General features: G+C 34.6%; 2 protein-coding genes across 9 annotated transcripts in view; one reads left to right on the top strand and one right to left on the bottom strand.

The window, feature by feature from the left end:
- Atg16 (Autophagy-related 16) overlaps positions 1-23,989 on the bottom strand; it is a 611,817-nt gene that overhangs the window by 445,241 nt on the left and 142,587 nt on the right. The window lies entirely within an intron of this gene.
- The window catches only part of LOC141389322 (uncharacterized), a 263,625-nt gene that overhangs the window by 151,354 nt on the left and 88,282 nt on the right, over positions 1-23,989 (top strand). For both annotated transcript variants that reach the window (XM_073960675.1, XM_073960674.1), the window contains one exon: positions 6,727-6,928. In XM_073960675.1, the coding sequence (XP_073816776.1) occupies positions 6,727-6,928 (202 nt within the window). The remainder of the gene's footprint in view (positions 1-6,726; positions 6,929-23,989) is intronic.

The following is a 23,989-nucleotide window of genomic DNA, read 5'->3' as shown; positions in this document are numbered from 1 at the left end:
ATAAGGCGATAATAGTTGAACACTTATTTTATCGGTTTAGAGGAGGGTTTAAAATTAACCAATAGAAAAGCTATTATAGGATTTGTTTTTATCCCTGCATTGTAGAAAAAAATGAAATCAAAATTAGCCTTTGAGCAGAACCTTAGAGTGAGAGATACAACACAAAGCGATTTATTAGTCGACTGTACAAACTTATAATTCCCAATAACGAAAACAAAAACGAACAATATTTTAAAAAAATAACCCATTAATTTTCAACTACTGCTAATGCGGAAGGTAGCTTGTTTACATTACTTTTTAATGAGCTATTCCGCTCATGTGTATCCCAACTTTTTACTGGGAATCACTTACGTTATGACGAGTCATCTAGCAAAAATTTAGGATTGACATGAGCCGAATAACAAATTACCAGGTAATGCAAAAAAGCAACATTCTACATTATTTATAGCCTAAAAACAAGGCTTACTTCTTTACATTTTTATCATTATTACAAGGCAATGAGTAACAGTGACACAGAGTGTGGGTGAACGATCATACAACCAAGAGTTGCGACATCTACGTTTACAATCGGCAAATAATGGTGATATTGTACATAGTTTCACATCGAAAAAGAAGCTTGGAAATATGTTAGATATATGTATTTAAATCTAGCATATTTTTAAGCTTCTTTTTCGACTTACAGTAGCCATAGAATTAATACTTAATGGTGGCATGTCATTATTAAAATAATGGCTTAGTGTGTTGATATGTAAGTAGTTACGCCTACCAAAAATTACTAAATGAACCCGTCATTTGGCAATAAGTTCCTTAGCGAGAAATTTCCATATAAGGCAGATCTTCGTCACGGAACATTTTGCTAGCAAAACCAAATGGAAATGGTGCTTTCACCCATTCTATGGAATAAGTTCCAATAAAAGAAAGAAATTTCCATTGAAATTAATTGTTATATTTAAGTGATACATTTCAATTGATGCCGCTCCAAAAAATAACCGATTTTAGACTCAATTGATGCCACTCCAAAATAACCGATTTTAGACTCATTCTTCGGTATAAACCATTTTTTCTGGGAAATCTTGTCATAGGAAGGATTGGTGTCTTTAAGTAACGGTAAGAACTTAACGGTATCCATTACACGATGCACTGGTCATTAATGTATTTTTGAAAGATTAATTAAGTAATCCTGGAAGAATATATTTGTATTCAAAATACAGCTGTGGATATTTGAAGAAATATGTTTTGAGGTATTTTCCCTATCGAATATTTTGGAAGGAGCTATACAGTAGAGTTGTGTAGTTCCGGAACGAACTAGCTCCAAGGAACTATTCCGAATGAGGAACTATATCCAGCTCTTACTTTTATATAGTTCCTTTAGTTCATATAATTCCTTTTGTTCCCCTTGTTCCTTTAATGTATCACCTCACCTACGTCGATCTTTTTTCGTTGCGTTAATTTTGCTTATTTAACATTGGCAAATAAACATAAATGACATGCACCTAACATCTCTGCAATTCATTTATTATTATGTCAACTCCACCAAACAATGAAAACAAAAGGAACGATATATTTCGCTCTCGGGACTATTTTTAAACGATGGACAAAGAAAGAGCGGTGAAAGAGAAAGATTCATGGAACTATATCGCTCTCGGAACTATTTGGAACTATGGAACTATATTAAGGAACTAGTTCGTTTTGGGAAAAGGAACTAGAAAGATCGATCCGCTCCGGGAACTAGATTGCCCGAAGATTTTCTTACAATATTTTGAGTGAGATTACATCCGGGAATCTTTGAAGAATGTGTTAGCTTATGTATTAGGGAGACATAACATACAGATGTCTTGGTGAGGGGCTACTTTGGCTTTATGTGTACAAAACGGACAGGCTTCGACTGAAAGTATATCAGAAAAATATTGCGACAAATTATTTGCGAATATCATTGGAGATCAGTTTGTATGGAAATAATTAGGCTAAAATCGTGGTTCATTGAACAAAAAATTTAAAATTAATTAGGCCTGGATCAGTCAAGAATAATACTGAGTGTGGAACTGTTCAGGCTATGTATAATAACTTTGAAAAAACTAAGTGATTTGAAAAATGTCTAAACAATGTAGAATCGGACACGGTTTTATTGCCCAAAAGTTATTACACAGTTCTTTTTGCAGCAATACGAATAGCGTAAATAGCTAAATAAACAACTATCCTTTTTGTACCTTTAGCCTTTAGGTTTGATACGCCAAAAACGTGCCTAATCGAAATAATGATTTGGGCGCCAAGAACATATGTTGGGACGGAATTAAGAGACCTTTTAGCTCTGTTCGTCTGGCTGATTGCGTGACTGGTGCGAGCTCATTATCTAGTCCAAACTTAGATCACGGAGACGTACCGAATCTTCGGGTACATCTCACAATTTTTCAAAATATTAAAATTTCATCCAACTTACATCAACCCAGCAAAAATTCGGATCCGTTAGTCATTATGTAACCCATTACAAAGTAATGTAAACAAAAGTAACTGCTTATATTGCTCCTTACCAAGTTATGAGTACGGTGGCATAGAGCTTGTGTATATGATTTGAGACAAAGCCCAAAGCTTACCGTCGGCACAGGAATTTTTTGTTAGCAAAATTACGAAAAAATGTTGGTGTACACAAACCTTACAGTTCGCATGTCTGACATAATGTGTTCTACTACAAATCAGAACGAAATAAAGTAAAATAAAATAAAAACATGAAGTATGTTGAAATTGAACACAAATTCCACATCAACTGTTTAAAAAATAGAACTTTTTTAGCATATTTTTCAACTTCTAGTGGCCGCAGAATAACTAGTTATTCTAGTGGTCATAGAATAACTAGTAATTCAGTCTGACATACCTTTGTTAAAATAATGGGATAGTAGGGGGTTTTGTACTACGACTACCAAAAAGTCCTATAAAAACCCAATATTAAGTAAGGTTTATTTTTGCTCTGAAGTTTTAAGAAGTTCAATGTCGGACTACACATTAAGGAACCCACCACCTAAAGTTCCAAGTTTTCGCTTATTTGCCGTTTAAGGGCGGTTCGATAATTGTTTTCAAATTTTCATCGAAGGTTCTCGTTGTGATCCTGCTAACAGTGATATAATGTTTATGTGGGCAAATTCATACTTCCTGACATAATAATAGTCCAAGCTTCGCACATATTTTTCTCAAAATTAAATAAAATTCGTAGAGTTAAGCAATCTAGTTCCCGAAGCGGATCGATCTTTCTAGTTCCTTTTCACGAAAAGAACTAATTCCACAATAGAGTTTCTAATAGTTCCGAGGCCAATATAGTTCACTGAATCTGTCTTCTTTCGTCGTTTGTTTTGTTTCCTTCATTGCAAATATTTCCCGGACCGAAATAGTTCAATGAATCTTTCTCTTCCGAATGTGATTTACGTTTACTCAACAACGTCGCAGCATATGAATAATGAACGAAACGAACGAGAAAAATAGAAATGAGTGTGAAACAAATAAAAAAGAATCAGTCGGCTTTGCCGACGGAGGTATACCCTCAGCCTGTGTGAATTGAATCACATTTTTCCCAAAAAACATATATATCTTTAGAATTTTGGGCGTATGAACTTGCCGACAAAGATATGGATTAGGATAAGATCTCAAAAGTTTTGCGGAAGAGGTACCTATAGGAATGGACCGACATAGTCTATTTTGAAGGGTGTCTTATTTTGAGAGTCATTCCTCTCTATAGGATTATATCAGAGCTTGCCCACGAAAAACATCATATCGCTGTAAATAGGGCTACCTTCGGTAAATTTCCACAGGATTCTCGCACAGACCCTTAACAGCATTTTAACAAAAATGTTTACCATTTGTGTGTGTGAAACCCTAGGGAATGGGCCGATAAAGCCCACTTTTGAACCTAAACTAAGTTTGGACAAAATATTTCGAGATCCACAGTTTGGACCAAATCGATTGCTCCGTTTATGAGATATTGTGCTTACCATTTTAGCAACTATTTTCGAACTTTTGTGGGGAAAGTATTGAAGAAATATTACAATATGCAAAGTGTGGACAAATGCAGTATTCGGTTCGGGAGTTTTCGTCCGCACTAGCCACACACAAGCTGGCCGTAGGGTTTTTTTACAGTTTTCAGCTCATTTTCTCAAGAAGTATGGACTTGCCACTTCAAAAACTTGTACCATCGAATCAAAACGATTCGAGAAGAGGTCCTAATCTGCACTTTTCCGAAATTTTGTATGGGAGGTATCCAAAGGCGTGGACCGATAGAGTTCATATTGGAACATGATCTATGTCTGGTAGAAATATTACGATGTGCAAAGTATGGACCAAATCGGTTACTACCTTTAAGAGTTATCTTCGCACAATTTTTCCAAACATTTTCGAACATTTGTTGGTAAGGTACACAAATGAGTGGGCAAGATATTAAGATAGCCAAATTTTGGATCGGTACATGGTGCCAAAGAGGATTTTCACAGCTTTCATGCCATTTTCTCAGGAAGTATGGACTTGCCCCCTGAAAAAACTTGTACCATCGTAATTGGGGCAGCAAATACAAGTTGCTATAACAAAAATCGAAGCGATTCGAGAGCAGGTCCTAAACTGAACTTTTCCGAAATTTTGTGTGGGAGTTATCCGAAGGAGTGGACCGCTAGAATCCATATCTTCTACGTCTGGTAGAAATTTCACGATGTGTAAAGCATGGACCAAATCGGTTACCACCTTTAAGAGTTATCGTGCGCACAGTTTGTCCGAACATTTTCGAACTTTTGTGGGAGAGGTACCTGAAGGAGTGGACCGATATGACCCATCTTCGAACTTAAACTTAGTTTGGACAAAATATTACGAAACCACATTTTGGACCAAATCGGTTCATTCGTTCGAGAGTTATCGTGCGCACCAGCCAGACAGACGGACGGACATTGCTAAATCGACTCCAAATTGTCTGAAACGGATTTCGTCCAAACATACTTGGGGTCTAAAACCATTATTTCGATGGGGCACATTTTGCCCGTATGAAAGTGTATATACCCTCGTTAGCATAAATGCTGAGGGTAAAATTAAGGAAAGAGATAAACTAAGTGCAAAGATGTTCTCATAACTTCTTTAATATTAGTCCAAATAGAATTTTTCGTATTGTTCTTGTTTCATCGGTTATTTAATAAAAATAGAAAAAATGTGCACAGTGGTCTTGGATGCAATTTTCGCGATTTAAAATTAAAAATCTATTTTTATCAATGATTGTATTCTTCGATTTTCTTTGAATTTCTTTGTATTAAACCACGATTAATTACAAAAATTTGAAGTCCTATTTGCTAGCGGGATTTGAATAATTACTATTTGGTAAATTTTTCAAGAATTTTTGCCCATTGCACCGTGGTATGTGTAAAATTTCTTATTTTTACCAAAAAAAAATAAATAAATAAAAAAAGCCAATAAAAAGTTTAAAAAATTTCTTTTGTTGTTTTATTAAGGAATTCATCGAAAACAACTTAAAAACTTCTTAATTTTTCGATTTTGGAAATGGTTTACCAATAATAGGCATTAGTGGGCATTATTGAATGAAGTTTTTTTTTTGTTTCCGCGATAAGTTTATCCATTTAATATCTCAAATTTAAATCCACCTTCGTTTTTAAATAATCATATTATGGAGAAAATATCGCTTTAATATTTGGTAGCTTATTCAGCTTGGATGAACATTCAACTAATTCCCAAGCTGTAGCTATGTTATCATCAGTTTAGTTAGTTAATTGTCCGGCTGGCACAATAATTGCTAAACCATTTTCATAGTCGAAAAATTACGAATTTTTTTAAATTTTTAAGATAAATTCCCAAATAAAAGTACAAAACAAATGTTAAAAAATGTAGTTTATTATTTTTTTTTTGTAAAATAACAAATGTTTCACACTGGTATAAAGGAAAAATTGTATTGAAAAATTTTAAAATAAATTAGAAAAATAGTAATTATTCGAATCCACTACCAAATAGGACTTACAATTTTTGCAATTAATCGTAGTTTAATACAAAAAAAATTCAAGAAAATCATTGATATAAATTGACTTAAAATATTAAATTGCGAAAATTGCATCCAAGCCCACTGTGCAAATTTTTTTCTATTTGTTATTAGATAGCCGATAAAAAAACAATACAAAAAAGCTTTTTTCATTTGAACCCATATTAACGGCACGATATCTCTGAAACCATTACTCAAAAAAAATATAAAAATATACTGAAATATTTTGCTTATGAGCAGCAAAAAATAAAAAAAAATCAAAAAACACTTTTTGAAAAAGTGTCGATTTCACTCAGAAATCCCTTTATATGTATTCCGAATTTTTATTTGATTTAAGAAAACCTAAAAGACGTAGAACCGCACTCGCTCTTCTTGGCACAAAATCGTTGTTACTCAGCTTGTTTTTGCAGCTGTTATTTATTGCAACACCTTTCAATTTTAACTCTTTTTTCTTTTTGCATAAAACAACTTTCCATGGAAAAGGTGTGACAAATCAACTATTGACATTTTACTTACTGAAACTGTCATCCTGTCCTTGTGTCAGTTGTTTTCCCTCGATTGACAAAGATTTGTTAGCTACACAAGAACTTTTCATTTCTTTACATTGTCAATGGAGGTTTTTATTTTACACTAATATTGATTTAGTTTTTTCTTTGTTATGCAACTATTTTCATTTTACGCTGCTAAATTTGTTTTTGTTTATTTATATTTCTTTCTAGGTGCCTTAACCAAATCACAGTTCCCTGTCTTTACCATTTATGCTCAAAAGTCATGCCTGGGTGTACGGCCATGTGCACGTGCCTGGTGTGTTGATCGTGTGCAAAACTATAAACTGAATGGCCATGCCAAACGTTCGGTGTCAGTGACATCAAGACGTGATTGTTTCGAATTATGTTTAGGCGAAGCTGAATTTACATGCCGGTAAGTGGTGAAAAGATAAAATAAGCAAGAAAACAGAAAAAATCGAAATGTAAAAAGTGAAAAAGTGCAAGTTAAGGCGGTTTCTAACCAAAAAAATAGACCCCTTAGAGAATCAAATAGAAAATAAGAAGGAAAACTTCTCTGTTGAGGGAAAAATTCTTGGAAAGATCGTGTTGATGGCTTTTAAAGCATGACACCTTCTTTTGAGTATTTTATAAAACTTCCTGGCCTGCTGCCTGTGGAATATCATCATCACCGTCATCACAAACAACGGACGGCTTGAAAAAATACCATAAATTTGGTGTCATCTTCATAATAATGGAAAAACGTTAGTAAGCTGTTAGCTTTGGCCTTAGTTAAGAGTTTAAAGAGGATGCTTCATAACATAACACAGATGATGACTTCTTATAAAATATTATTTTAATATCCTGCAGCTAAGAAAATGAAATTACCATAACTCTATGATGACGATGATGGCAATGACGGCGATGACAGTACACAGATAGTAGTTGACTTTCGCCTATTTCGCCCTGTGATTAAGACATCCAATAATGTTTAGAAATGCCTGAGGATGGAAAGTGATCGTTAAAACGTCATCTCTCCTAGAAGACATATTCGAAAAAAAAATACATGATCAATTTTCTATGAATTTTTCTAAAATTTTGCCGGTTTCAAGGGTGTGGTGGAAAGAAGAGATTTACAATATAAATTTGAATTCGAGGGTAGTGTAATAATTGTTAGGATATTTTAAAGGGGCAGGAGGTGGGTGTTGAAACTGCAATCGTACCTAAAGTAGAGCCACTTGTTGCCCCTGCCTCCTTTATGGCGTCTAAAAACAATCGTGGCGTGTAAGTCAGTCACTCGCTGTTTTTATTGGATTTATATAAATCACGCATGTGTCTTAAATCTTTTGTTTTGGTGTTTATTCTTGGTCTTCTTTCCACTAATCACTAAGACTAGTAGTGTGCATGTCACTATTCCAATAGCAATTATAGTAATCATTAAATAGTTTCAAAGTCAAAGCCCAGAAAATCCTTAGAATTCCATTTGCTGGAAAGCCAAACAGACTTTGTCAGAAATTGAGTTAAGTTCTCTTCTCCCAACGTGAACGTGTGGCAATTTATTGCGTGACAATAACAACAACAAAAAAACAACAAGTGTGATTGTATTAAACATCGATTGCCAAAGATCAGTGGCAATGAAAGGCCATTGAAAACCAGTTGTCGTCTGTAATGCGGCCCAATGTCGCCACCAAGGCGTTGAATGATTTGACGAAGACAGTAGTGGTAGTTGGAGATGCATCAACACACCACACACTACAAAAAAATACATGTGTTGCACACACGAGATTATAAATCGACAAATCTTGGCTACCATCAGCATCAGCACCGGTTAAGAGCGTTTTAACGCATGTTATGGCCTTTCTTTCTAAGCTGAAGCTGTGCGTGTTGCTAAGTTACTTATAATATGGCATCTATGCCCCAAGATTATAGGGTTTTTTCTTAGATTTTATTTGAGGGAATAGCTGCAGCCACTGCTCCGTTGATGTTGTGCAATATTTTTTAGCAAACTGTAATTGATTGATTTATGATATTTTCCACTTCTATCCAGAATAGAAAATATTAGCTATCAATGCCAATAATAAATTCTTAGATAGCTTTGCTTGCTGCTTGAGATATTTTATAAACTGTAATTCCAAGGTACTCCAAGAAATGCTAGTTAATGATTAATCGTTGTCATTCCCTATAGGTCACTCACTGTACCTGCATTGAAGCTTGGCGGAACAAAATATAGATCTTAGCGTAAAATTTTTCCCACGAGCAGGATTTATCAATGATTGTTGCTATTATCCAGTGTAGCTTAAGGAAAGAGATCCCAAACCTTCAATGGCCGAGTCAACAAGATCCTTTTAGGAGGTCTTCTATGTATAGAAACCTTTTTTGGTGGTTTTCCTTAAGGAAGTCTTCCATCTATAGCAACCTCCTTTGGGAAGCTCTTACCTACAGAAGGCCCTTTTAGGAGGTCTTTTTTATTTACAAAAAAGGTCTCCGTTTAGAAGATCTTCTATTCATAGAAGACCCCCTTAGAAGGTTTTCTTTCTATAGAAGATCCCTGTAGAGATTATTTTATCTATAGAAGACAACTATAGGATGTGTTTTGTCTATAGAAGATCCTCTTTAGGTGGTCTTTAATCTATGAAATACCCCTTTAGGACGCCTTTTATTTATGAAAGACCCCTTGGGGGGCATTTTACCTATGGAAACCCCCTAGAGGTGGTATTTTATCTATAGAAAGCCATTTTAGTAGACCTTTTATCTATAAAAGACCCTTGTAGGAGTTCTTTTTATCTATGTATGACCGCTTTATGAGGTTTTTTATAACCTCAGCATTTATGCTAACGAGGGTATATACACTTTCATACGGGCAAAATGTGTCTCATCGAAATAATGATTTTAGACTCCAAGTATGTTTGGACGAAATCCGTTTCAGACAATTTGGAGTCGTTTTAGCCATGTCTGTCTGGCTGGATGGAGCGCACGATAACTCTCGAAAACCCTCCCAGCTTAGTTCAAGTTCGAAGATGGGTTATATCGGCCCACTCCTTCCGGCACCTCCCCCACAAAAGTCCGAAAATGTTCGGAAAATTTGTGCTAACAATAAGTCTTGAAGGGAGTAAACGATTTGGTCTACACTTTGCAAAATGTGAAATTTCTACCAGACTTAGATGAGGTTCCGATATAGACTCTAATCGGTCCACGCCTTCAGGTACCTCCCACACAAAATTTCGGAAAAGTTCAGTATAGGACCTGTTCTCGAATCGCTTTGATTTTTATTGTAACAACTTTTATTCACTGCCCTCCATACGACAGTGCACGTTTCATCATGGGCAAGTCCATACTTCCTGAGAAAATGCCCCTATGACACCGTGTGCAGTGGATGCAGCGCAAGATAACTCTCGATCTGCCAATTCGGTCCTTCAGATCTGCCAATTCGTACTATATTTTCAAACTTAGTTTAAGTTCAAAGATAAGTCATATCGGACCACTACTTCCGGTACCCCCCCCACAAAAGTTATAAATTTGTCTGCAAAATGGTGTGAACGATAACTCTCGCAGGGAACAATCTATTTGGTCCCAACTTTGCACATCGCACTATTCCTTTCAGACATAGATAGGGTTCAAATATGGACTATATCGGACCATTCCTTCGGGTATTTCTTACACAAAATTCTGATAAAGTGAAGTTTGAGAGCACCTCGCGGATCGTTCTAAATTTTTTTCAGTAGGTTGTCCTTTGTCCAACATTTCCTTCGTAATATTTTGTCCAAACTTAGTTTAAGTTCAAAGATAAGTCATATCGGTCCACTCCTTCAGGTACCTCCCCCACAAAAGTTCAAAAATGTTCGGAAAAATTGTGCGCACGATAACCGTTGATGGGAGTATCCGATTTGGTCCATACTTTGCACATCCTAATATATCTACCAGATATAGATCAGGTTCGAATATGGACTATATTTGTCCACTCCTTTGCGTACCTCCCACAAAAAATGTCGGATAAGTTCACTTTAAGACCTGCTCTCGAATCAATTTAGACCTGCTGTTGAAGCAACTTGCATTCGCTGCCTCCACTACGACGGTAAAAGTTTTTTCAGGGGCAAGTCCATACTTCTTGAGAAAACAGCCAGAAAGGTGTAAAAGACCCCTATGGCACCATCGGTAATGGCTAGAGAGCACTATAACTCTCCGACTGATCAACAGATTTTGTCCAAAATTTGGCCTTCATCATATTTTGTCCAAACTTAGTTTCAGTTCAAAGATGGGCAATACCGGTCCACAACTTACGGTACTTCCCCCCAATATTAAAAAAAAAAATCTCACTAAAATGGTATGCACGATATCTCCTGAACGGGGCTATCAATTTGGTCCAACCATTTTATCTCCTAATATTTTGTCCAAATTTAGATTAACTTCTAAAGTGGCCCATATCGGTTCTCTCCTTAGGGTACCTTCCTTCGAAGACCCTTTGGAAATGTATACCGATGCAGCTCGTTGTGGTCCTGATTACAGCGATATTATGTGGGACAGGTTAAACGATGACCCACTGAAATGACTCCCAAAATAAGATCCACTTCCATAATGAACTACACGCAGAGAAAAAATATTGTTGGAACAATCATATTCTAAGAACAAAATAGTGTATTTTAAAAATCTGAAAATATATATTGTTGTTTCAACCATATATTTTTTATTAGGAAACATGATGACACAAAATATATTGTTGGGCCAATAATACATATTTTAAGAATTTTAAAATACACTATTTTGTTCTTAGAATATGATTGTTCCAACAATATTTTTTCTCTGCGTTTATGTCGGTCCATTCCTTCAAGTACCTCCTCCGCAACATTTTTGAACTTTAATCCTAATCTTCATTTTTGTCGGAAAGTTCAAATGTCCAAAAAGTGCCACAAAATTCTGAAAAGACCCTAAATACATTCGATCTGTCCGTAGATGAAAGTTTAAATTCACATAGGCTGAGGGTATATATCTGTCGGCAAAGCCGACTGATACTGTTTCACTTGTTTATCTATAGAAGACCCCTTTAGAAGTTATTCTACCTATAGAAGTTCTGGGAGGTTTTTGTCTATAGAAGACCCCAATAGGAGGCCTTTTACTATTGACGACCCCTTTAGAAAGTATTTTATCTATGTAGGGCCCCTTTTAGAGATCTTTTATCTATGGAGGCCCCCTTTAGGAGGGTTTTTTACCGTTGGAAAACCCCTTTTGGATGCCTTTTGTCTATAATAATAAAATCCTATTTGATAGGTAGCTTCTCTTGCTACTAGAGATAATCCATATTTACATTAGGCAATTTTTCTTGCAGCAATTGTCAGTTTGGTGGAGGGGGAGGTGAGGCATATGGTAACCCTTTGCCTCTCCACACCCTCTCTTACCGACAAACTGACAATTGCCGCAAGGAAAATTGCCTAATGTAAATATGGTCATATTTTATAAACTTGAATATAAACTGTAAACAGATACGGTGGGTATCTGTATTAAAGTTTGAAGGGAAAAATTGGATCTTAATGGACAATTTTTTTTCTACGAATAACACTTAGCAAAGATTTCTGCTGGAATTTATTTTAGTTGAAGGACGGAAGATCCCACTCTTATAAAGGCCACCTTAGATGGTTTTCTATCTATAGACGTCCCCTTTAGGAGGTCTTCTGTATATACAAGACCCCTTAACGAGGTGCTCCATCTATGGAAGTCACCTTTAGGAGGTGTTTTACCTACAGAGGGTCCATTTAGGAGGTTTTCTATTTATAGAAGTTCCCCTTAAGAAGTGTTCTATCTATAGAATTCCCCTTTAGGAGGTATTATATCTAAAACAGGACCGTCTAGGAGGTGTTCTAACTACAGAATACCCATTTAGAAGGTCTTCTGTCTGTAGAAGACCGCTGTAGGGGTACTTTTATTTATATAATCCCCATTTAGGGATTCTTATATATATCGGAGCCCCCTATAGGAGTTGTTATATATGTAGGAGCTCCCCCTGGAGTAGAAGGCTCTTTTGGGAGGTATTCTATCTATAGAAGCACATTTTAAGAGGTGTTTTATCTACAGAGGGTCCATTTAGTAGGTTTTCTATTTATAGAAGTTCTCCTTAAGAAGTGTTCTCTCTATAGAATTCTCCTTTAGGAGGTATTATATCTAAAACAGGACCGTCTAGGAGGTGTTCTAACTACAGAATACCCATTTAGAAGGTCTTCCGTCTGTAGAAGATCTCGGTAGGAGTACTTTTAACTATATAATTCCCCTTTAGGAGTTCTTATATATGTAGGAGCTTCCTCTGGAGTAGAAGCCCCTTTTAAAAGGTATTCTATCTATAAAATCACCTTTTGGGAAGTGCCTTTTAAGAGGTGTTCTATCTACAGAGGGTCCATTTAGGAGTTTTTCTATCTATAGAAATTCCTCTTAAGAGGTGTTCCATCCATAGAATACCCCTTCAGGAGGCCTTCTAGGGAGACTTCTATCTATGGAACACCCCTTTAGGAGGTCTACTATCTGTAGAAGACACCTTTAGGTGGTCTACTATCTATAGAAAATCCTTTAAGTGGACTCTCTCTGTAATATAAGTATAAGTAATTGAAACAAAAATAAAGGACGTATAAGACATAATACATAAGACGATTCGAATAAAAATTCGATCAACATCTATTTTTTGAAAAATATTGAATTTATTTTTGTTGTCAATTGAACAAAATATTTTTTGGATGAAATGTGTGTTGTAGTAATTCGAACGAAATTGAATTGTAATCGTCTTAGATAAACAGGCCATCATTTTCTATACCCCATAAAGGGATTTTTTGAATAATTGCCTAGCAAAAACCTTTGCCCCAAAAGTTTACAGTACTGTATATAAAACTAAAACGACCTAAGTAAAATTTTTCCAACACATATTAAAGACGTAAAGAGAGAATAACTACTTCTTAACATTTCCAACGAATCAAACGTGAAACATCACGTATGTACGTACGTAATCGGTAAAACTTAAAATTAGTAACAAAACACAAAATCACCGCCACCTTAGGGCAGGGCTGGTCAGTGATTTGAGCGAAAAACGTTTCAAATACACCTTCAAAACGCAAAAAAAAAACAAAAAAAAATACTTAAAAATGGGTTTCATCTTCTTTGATGGCCGATGTGTTATTTTGTTGTTGTTGTTGTGTTTTTTGTTTCTATTTCCCCTTTTGAAAAGAACATGGCACTAATTAGAAGAGCGGCAAACAACTATCAGCAGGCCTACAATGTGAGCTTATGTAAACTTTTTTGCTACTTTTTAATGTTACTGCTTTCTCATCTATGTTGTAGTTGGTGTTTTTTTTTTTTTTGCTTTTAACCCCGGTAGCATCAATGCGTGTTAGTTATGCTTAGTCAAAAGATGCGAACCAACAAATAAGAGGAAAATTCTAATTAGATGCTTTAGTTTCGTTTTTTTATGCTGCTCCTGCTCTGGTAGTTTTCAGTTGCAATTAGAAGAAATCTCTAAGAAATCTCAATGTTTGCTTTTGCAAAAGCAAAAAAAGGAGCATATGAAGAGGGATGTTAAGAAAGTTGGGGAAAATGTGTGGAACTTGAAATATAAAATTTAAAATATAAAATATAAAATATAAAAAACAAAATAAGAAATATAAAATATAGAATATTAAATATAAAATATACAACTAAGAAATAAAATATAAAAATATAAACTATAAAATGTAAAATGTAAAATATAAACTATAAAATAAAAAAACATAAAAATAAAAAAATATATAAAAATATAAAATAAAAATATTAAATATATAATAAAAAATATAAACTATAACATATCAAAATATAAAAAAATATAAAATATAAAAATAAAAATATATAAACTATAAAATTAAAATATAAAATATATAATATAAAGTACAGTATATAAAATACAAAATATTAAATATAAAATATACAACTAAAAAATAAAATATAAAAATATAAAATATAAACTATAAAATATAGAATGTAAAATATAAACTATAAAATATAAAATATAAAAATATACAATAAAAAAAATAATATATAAAATAAAAATATTAAATATAAAATATACAACTAAAAAATATAAAAATAAAATATATAATAAAAAATATAAACTATAAAAATAAAAACTATAGAAATAAAATATAAAATAAAATATATATAATATAAAATAAAATATATATAATATAAAATATAATAAAGTATAAAATATAATATATAATATATAAAATATATAATACGAAATATAAAATAAAAAATATGAAATATAAAATATAATATATAAAATATGAAATAAAAAATATAAAATATAAAAAAATATATATAAAATAAAAAAATATAATATAATATATAAAGTATAAAATATAATACATAAAATATATAATACGAAATATAAAATAAAAAATATGAAATATAATATATAAAATATGAAATAAAAAATATAATATATAATAAATAGTTTGTTCTATAGAAAAATATTCTTCCGACAGCTAGGGAATTTACTTCGGTAGAAAAAATTCCGTAAGATTAATCTTTCCATATGGACGAAGTTTATAGGAAAAAATCCTTTTCTCATTTCCCTTTCGCAACCTCAATCTCCTTCCATCTATGAACCAAACACCTCGCTCATTCCAAGAGGACTAACCTATCCCTACCTTTGAAATGAATGAAGTTAAGCAAATTTTAATACTTACTATCCTGCCTCCTTGTGCAGCGATATCTATTAAATTAAAATGTTTTCCAACTAATATTGCGGATAGAGCACCACCACCATTAGCAGGCAGCAACAGCAGAGGCGGTAACAGTTTTCACAAAAGCTAATGTAAGTAGCTGGTAGACATCACAAATGTATGGAGGGAGTAGCAGAGTATCTTTTTATAAGTTCAGTTTTGTGTTTGGTTTTTTGTAGAACGTGTGATATTATGCAAGAATGCAACAATTGTTGCAACAAAAACAACAATACCAGCAACTTTTTTTGCTAAACTCCACTTGTGAGCTTGGCTTGCTGCAAACTGACTGTTTACGTTGTTTGCTAATTTCATTCCACATCAATAGTTTTTCAGTTTTATCAGAAAGTTCATGGTATGGTTATTTTTTGCATTGCTACCATGAATGTGTGAACGTGTTTGTGTGTGTGTTGTATGTGATCTACTTGCTTATTCGCATGGAATGGAAACAATCAACAAAGTTTTATATTAGACTTCGTCTAGGGATGGTAGTGAAGGAACCATTTGATGTTTGCCAATATTGGCAAGTGGCGTTGTTGTTGTTATTCTTTGCAATAATGCTGCTGATGATGGGGTTTTGGTGTGGTTGCTGGTGGTGTCTTAACAAACGCGTTTTCTGGCTCATTTGCTATAGCGCCTACATTTTACTATACCTTGCACTCTTTAAATTTCATGTAATTAGTAACTGCCGCCGCTGCTGCTGCTGCCGATGCCGCCTGTGGAAGAAGTTGGCAACAAACTTACAAAAGAAAACAAAAAAAGACGACAAGCAGCATTATTCGCCCAACATAGTTGGCTAATAGTTGTTATAAATGTATGTGGAGTATGTACAACATGGTCCATGTGTGTAGAATGCCAACTATCTCAAAAGCCATTGCTGTTGTTGTTATTCACATCTTGGACATTATGTGGGTTTTCGCAGAGAAGAAGGAAAAATGGAAAATTAGATGACGACCATGATGATGATGATGACGGCAGTGGCAACCATGATGGCGGTTAGCCACTTTTCTTATCATCTAATGTGTGCATAGAAAAAATACACCAGCAACCAACAATCAAGCAGAGGGTTCCACAACCGCCACCACCACCACCAAACCACCATCATTAGACAACAAAAGAAATTAGAATGCCTAAGAGCTTCCTTATTGTTGCTGCTGCTACAATTTAAAAATCTTTTCTTACTCTTTCCTTTTTTGCTATTTTGTTACTTTAAAATAGCTAAGCCGGCCGGACAGAGTGGACAACAATTAGCAAAAAGTCCATGGCATTGAAACTGATTAAAATTGTTACAAATATCATTAAGGAGAAAAGAAAAAAAACGTAGAAAATCAATGCAACAATTTTTGTAGCTAATTAAAGTAAATCTGGCTTTAGGTTTTAAAGAGTGCAGGCATGTAAAGAATTTTTCTGTTCGATTTTATGGTATTTATAAAATGTTTTAATTGCTTGCGACATTTACAAAAAGAAGACAATTGACAAATGCCACTGGGAAAGGGGGTTTTAGATTATAATTCTGATGTGATTTTTGGGGAATTTTCAAATGGAATATAATCAGTGTTATTTTTTGTTCGGCTTATGAGAACAAATAAGCCAGTATTTCCCACAAAATGAGGATTTATCTAGAGACACGCGTGACACAAAGTACGAATCCAAGCATTAAATAACACATCTGGGCATATTGATGTAGATTTTTATGGTGGAAAATCTGAAATTTTTCATAGAATCTATTTTATTAAAAAAACAGAGTTTTACAACCACAGAAACGGAAATAAAACATACGCGCGAATGAAAACACTTTATAAGGGTTAATGGATTTAACGTCCAGGTAGATCGGGGCAAACTAAAAGCTAAAATGTGTCCGTCTTCCACATTTGAGTAAAACATTCGTTTGCTCTTTAATTTTCTTCAGAAGCTTTGCAATTTTTTTTTAAATTCACTGTATCGGGACACCCAAGTAAGTTAGCACTTGTAACCCACAACATGAGATATTTACTAGGGGCACGCGTGACACGAATCCTTAGAACTGAAAAAGAACATAGGCACGAACTTGAAACGCATTAAAATAGTTTAATGGTTTTTAACAGGTACACTAAAAACTGCAATGTGTCCGTGTTCCACATTTTCTTCAAAGGCTTTGTCATTTATTTTTAGTTCGGATTAGGGACAAATTCTCTGTATCGGTCCACCCGAGTAAGTTAGCACGTGAAAGACACAACATGATTTTTTTACAAGGGTCACGCGTGACACGAATCCTTAGAACTGAAGTAAAACATAGGTATGGACTTGAAACACCTTAATATGTTTTAATGGATTTATCCTTCTGGTAGATGAGGCACGCTAAAACACTGTGTCCGTGTTCTACATTTGAGTAAAACATTCGCCTACTCTTTAATTTTCTTCGAAAGCTTTGCAATTATGGGTTCGACGTATTACACACAACATGATATTTTTATGTTATGCCCGTGCTTTTATCAATTCCAAGAAGAGTGTTTTTCACCGGGCTGATTCGGTCAGAGTTGTTAATAAAATAAAACTAATTTATTTCATGTTTTAACTCAACGTTTCATTGGTCTGTTTCCAACTTCTTCAGGAGTTCTTTATTGTGAAAATCCTAACGACAAAGTACAATTGATTACTTGTACAACATTTTGTGCAAAAAGATTTTTCGTACTAGGAACATGCGTGACACGAATTCTTAGCATGAAAACAAAAACGTATGCACGAACTGAAAACACCTTAAGATGTGTTATTTGGTTTAACCTCTGGGAGTATAAGGCACTACAATCTGTTCATGTTTCCTTTTCATCAAAGAAAAGTTTCTTTTCTAGGCACACGCTGAAAGCTAAAATGTGTCTGAGTGATTTGGAAATTGGTATTTAGTTCGATTTATGCGACAAATATTTCCGATCGGGTCATCCAAATAAGTCAGCACGTAACACATAACATGAGATTTTTACGAGAGGCACGCGTGACACGAAGTACGGCATGGAAGCATGTAACAAACATTTTACGCCCAAAGAATTTTTATTTTATTTTTGTAAAAAAAAAATATTAGGTAAATGATCTTTGGACCAGTTTGTTCGTAGAAGAAAATGTTTCTTAACGATATTTTATTATTATTTAAAAAAGTATTTACTCCAACTGACAGTTTAGAGTTTTCCATCGATGTTTTCGGCCCCCACTGTATATAAAGTCGGTCAATTATTCTCACAAAAGTGTAGCTAGCCTTTGTTATTCGATACGTAGTATCTGTGGCTTTTAGAGTCTGATATTTGTTTGACGATAAATTGCTTTTCTAGGCACGATCACTCACTCTAACAGCTGAAAAGTGTCTGTGTTCCACAATTGAATGATTTGGACATCTAGTTTTAGTTCGGATTACGGTACAAATATTCCATATCGAGCCACCCAGGTCAGCCTGTGTTACATACAACATGAGATTTCTTGAAAAGGCAGGCGTGACACGAAGTGCTGCATCAAAGCATAGTAAAAAAAAAAATTGTTATACCCAGAAAAAGTTTCAAGAAAATTATCTTTGGGCGACTTAAAATAAAGGACGAAAAGGACATTGAAGGAAACAAGTTAGAAGGTCGAAGTGCTCTACTAAAATAATGCTCATTCGATTTGACTGAAGACATGTCATCTCAAAAATAAGCTAAAGCAACAGTGAACAAATATATAACGCTAATTCCTGATGGCTTACAGGGTCTATAGCAAAAATTTCATCACGCCATAACGCGGAAGTTCGGCTCACGGCGGATCTATCCTTCGGGGTTCTTAATATGCTCATCAAGGCCTATCTTTCCCAAGAGGAATTTTCCGTGCCCCAGACTTTCACCTCCTTTTGGTTGCGCAGTGCTACTACAATATTAATTGTTACAATAATTGTTCCACAAACACCCCATAAGACAGACTTCTCTCATATCAATGAGTGCACCTCGATTTATATCAATGAACGCAAACAAACAAAACGATTCCCGTACCAATCACACAAAGTCACAACCTTTTTAGTTTTTCTGAATCGTTTCGCTCTCAAAACAAAACAAAACCACAAACTTTCCAATGCAAAAAATGCGAAAACCGTACGACTACTGAAATGTACTTCGGCTATGCTTTGTCGAGTTGCTTCATTCACCACCGAAACAAAAAGAATTGTTGGCAAACATATGCTGTGCGAAATGATCATTGCTTAACATCAATATACTTGACATGCTTGGAACATACTACGGTTGATGTTTGCATGTGTTTTGTACTTTTTCGTTTTCTAGATGTTGTTGTGGAATTGAGAGCTTTTCGCTATTCGTTTTGTTAGCACTCACGTATGTAAACAAAACGAAACTAAACAGTGAGTTCTGTCAACGTGGGTTATGTTTCGTTTTGTATTGTTCCTATGGAAAATACGAAACGAAACCTTGGAAATGTTTCATAAAGTATTTTTACGTACGCAGATTTATATTTGCTTAATGATATGAGACCTACTGTTTATCGTCGAGTCCGAACGGCGCGTCTTAAGACATCACTTGTAGAGAAGTTTTACATGGCTGAAGTACTCAGGAAATGTCGCCAACATTACACTGAAGGGTATTTTGACACTGCGCAGTGTCCGATTTTCCAAAAAACCTGGCCAAAAATCGAAAAAAAATTATCAATTTACACTAAAAAGGGTCAGATATTGTTTATAGGATCCCAGTGCGTGTAGTTATGACAAAATATATACATTTCTTGTTTAATAAGTGGGTATAAAAGCAGGAAGAAGTGACCCTATTTGGAATTTTTTTCTTTGTGCAAATGCAAAGTAAACAACGGTTTTTAAATATTTTCTTTTTGTAATTGTAATGAAAGGTATGTGAAACGTATTTAAGATGTTCAGTGTCGCCAATGAATTGTGTGTTCTTTAATAATTCATGTCCGTACTTGTTAATTTTTTTCAAGATCAATTTTCACAATAAATTATGAAAATAGTTTTCACCAATTTCCATCGAAACATCCTGCACATATTTGCACTTTTCGTTTTTATGTGATATTTTGTCTTGCAGGTATGTACATATGTACAGATTTTCTTTCATTCAGAATGTCAGAATATAGTATAGGGTCACTTTCTGGCGTTTGGGTATAATTTGGAGTTTTGGTATATTCTTAGACCTATAGTAAAATTTTATGGCGAAAAAATTTCTAGAATATTTTGGTCTTATCCGATCACATTTTATAGGAGATTTAAAAGATTTGTGGAAAAAGGGACCAAAAGGACCCCTTTTATGACTCGCACGAGGGTTAATTTTTTTAAGAAAAATATTCCTTGCATTCTTGTCAGTAAAGTTGCCAAAGACATTATACACCTAAAGTGCAAGGATTCCAAGTGATCTTAACTGAAATATTTCCAAAACTGTAGAAATTGTGGAAGCTTGCACCCCTATTTTAGTTTCTTGGTTTTTTTGGCAAAATTGATACCGATATTTCCTTGGTATGTAATGCAAATAGAGATTTCATTTCTTTGGTGACTTATAGTGAAATTTAGCTGAGAACATTTTTGTCTTTGACGCCATTCTTTTAAAATGATGCTTTGTATGACAATTTTGCCAAAACTTTGATGAAGTACGACATTAACCCTAAAATGTTTTTCTAATTTGAATATTTCTGGAGTTAAGGTAAGATATAGAGTTTTGGTGTATTCTAGGACCTATAGTAAAAATTGATGGCGAAGAAATTTGTAGAATATTTTGATCCGATAAGATCACATTTTATAGGAGGAGGGACCAAAAAGACCCCTTCAATGACCGCCTGAGGGTTAAATAATATCAAAAATGTAATCAGCGGCCCGAAAAACATAAGAACCAAAGGTAAGGTCAAAATCCATTCATTTTTAGAGTTTTGGCCAGGTTTTTCGGAAAATCGGACACTGTGCACTGTTGAGAACTTGGTGTTGCCTGACCTGGGAATTATACTCGGGAATTCAGCGTGCAGGCGGGTGTGCATACCACTGCAACACGGTGGTACCTAGTATTTTTATTAAAACAATTATGTCCAGCAATTGACTTTTTCCCGCCGAACGGTCCGGCACGCGTGACACGAAGTAAGCTACAAATGTATAGTTTCAAACATTTTACACACAATGATTTAAAATTTTGTTAAGAAATACCTTGGGAAAAACATCTCTAGAAGAAATATTTAATATAAACCATTTTTATTTTATGTTGCACTTTCCAGCATCAAATGTCCGCCTAAAACAGTAAGTGAGTGGCCTTTATAGTAAGAGTTTTTTGGCGATCGGTTTCCTATTTTCACAATGCCTGCCACAGCCCAAAACTTGTCTTTCCGACAAAAGACAAAATCCTCACTAGATTTCCTTATCCTTAGTCTGATATAATCCGCGAATTGCAGTCGTAACTACTTCCAAAACGCCCTACAAACTCAACCCATTACTTTAACAAGGGCATGTCGCATTAAGTTACTAGTTATTCTATGGCCACTAGAAGTTGAAAAATAAGTTAAAAAATTCTAAATGATTTAGTTTTTAAGTTATTTGACCTTTTAACGAATTGATAAATAAAGGTCATGACCTTAAGCTCAAATAACGACTTTATTTGTCTAAAAAATTATATTTTTAGAACAGTTGAGGTGGAATTTGTTTTCAATTTCAACACACTTTACATTTTTATTTTATTTCGCTCTCTGCTGGATTTGATCATGCGAACTTCTGATTTGTAGCCGACCACACTACACACACGGCCACGCGTACGAACATTAAGTGTTGTTTAAACGGTAACATGTGCATCACCATCTGTTCTTCATTTTGTCAACAAAAAGCTTGTCTGTCGACGGTGAGCGTTGAATACACAACCCTAGGATTTGTAGCCGGACACAACACACGCTCTGTGCCACCGAACACATAACATAGTCAAAAGTACTGGGTTACATAATGACTAACGGACCCAAATTTTTGCTGGGTTAAGAAACCTCTCCTTGCCTATTCGATTACCTACTTACTTTCCCTCAATCGATTCCTTGGAGCATCGCATTACTACATTGTATTTCCTCTTCTCTCTAAGCTTTATTTGCAACATTTTCTTACATCAATCATCAATTAATTATAGGAAAATATAATGAAACAAAACTTTATGTGTCCAACCCATTCATTTAAAATTCCTTTTTCCGCCTGTATTGATCTTAAAACTCCCGACAAGTTAATTATTTTCCCATAAAATTCTCTTTGTCTCATAATCAGAGTTTATTTTTAGTTTCCTTGCATCCTTTCATACATATGCACATATCTTCCAAAAATCATCTACATTCTATGCTATTTATAGCATATTAAGCATTCAAGCGGTAACCAAACGAAATTGATTTTGATATTCAATTCCGCCAAAATGCCGGTCTTACTCTTTAATGAATTTCTTGTTTTATAAACGAAGTTACTTTGAAGCTACGGCAGTGTAAAGGAAAAAAATGTTTTGTTTCAGTTTTCCTATCTCTGATAACTTCCTGTCTTGTCCAGCAGGGTAAAGAATCTCAACATATGTATGTCTACCATTCCATTAGCTATGGGCGGTGGCACCGAAGAAAAACAAAAAACACCTGCTGCTACTACTCTGACGCTTTTGCGATAATGTCAAAACATTCGATAATCAATTACAACAAAGTGAAAATAATAAATGGCTTGGTTTTTTTTCACATACAATGTCTGACAGAGGGAGTCACAAAAAATACAGAAACAGAGTGATCAGAGAACGTTAATGAAGGAATGAATTGAAATCTGTATGCTTTTTTTATTGCAATGACAACCATCCCCAAATGGACAAGGGGACGTCTCTAATATCAATTTGCGCCTGTTTTATATAAGCCGAATTATATGGAACCTTTTCTATATAGACGAGTCCGAACGGCATGGTATAACTCAACAAAAGCGTTTTCCGAGTTAGAAATTTCATTTTGGAAAATACGCAAATTTGCAAATTTCTAGAGAAAGAAATAGCTATTTCTCCGATGATTGTTGTCTTTAAGAACCGTTCAATAAATTTCTGTAGCGTTTACACGAAGTGAGCTATTTTATTCTTCCCCAGGTACTAAATTTAATGGAAATTTCAAATTTAGTGGACTAGATCTTTTAGGGAACAGCTGGAAACAAAAAAGTTCAGTTTTCACAGAGAGTGTCCTCTTTCAGTTGTACCTGTCTCGTTCAGTCCGTTTAACAGTTTTTTATGTTTTCCCATACCGTTTCCCATATAGGCGTCATTTAACATTATTTTTGGAAAATGTTACAATTTTTAGCTTAAGCGTTCTCAGGCCAGTTTGACATACGGCCATGTGTAGGGTTGTTTACAGTTACTTGAAAAAAAAACACTTTGCAAAAAAATGGAATTTTTGAACATTTTCGTCAGATAATGAACGGATAATGCAAGAACGCAGTGCTATATACCGTGAGATAGAGGCACACCTGGGCATTCATTCCACCAACTAACATTTGATATTGAAGGAACACCTGGCCGTAAAAATGGATGTTTCTCGCTATATCCAGCAAAATTGGTCAATCGCTCATGTGGATTGGTGCAAAGAATTTGGGAATAAAAACGATCGTTGTGCTTCAAACGACGTTTATAAGATCGTCACAGACGAATCTTGGATCTATACTAAGGAGCCGGAAACAAAACAGGAATCGGCCCTTTGGGTCTTCGAAAGCGAGCTGAATCCAACGAAAGTTGTTCATGTATGAAGCACTTCGAAGCAAATGCCTGTTTCTTTCCAAAAGTTACCGTGTGGCGACTTTACGGCTTCAG

Source organism: Musca autumnalis, unplaced genomic scaffold (assembly GCF_047663935.1).
Source record: "Musca autumnalis isolate F117 unplaced genomic scaffold, ASM4766393v1 scaffold_1, whole genome shotgun sequence".
Classification (NCBI taxonomy): domain Eukaryota; kingdom Metazoa; phylum Arthropoda; class Insecta; order Diptera; family Muscidae; genus Musca; species Musca autumnalis.
This window is presented reverse-complemented; position numbering and strand designations above follow the sequence as displayed.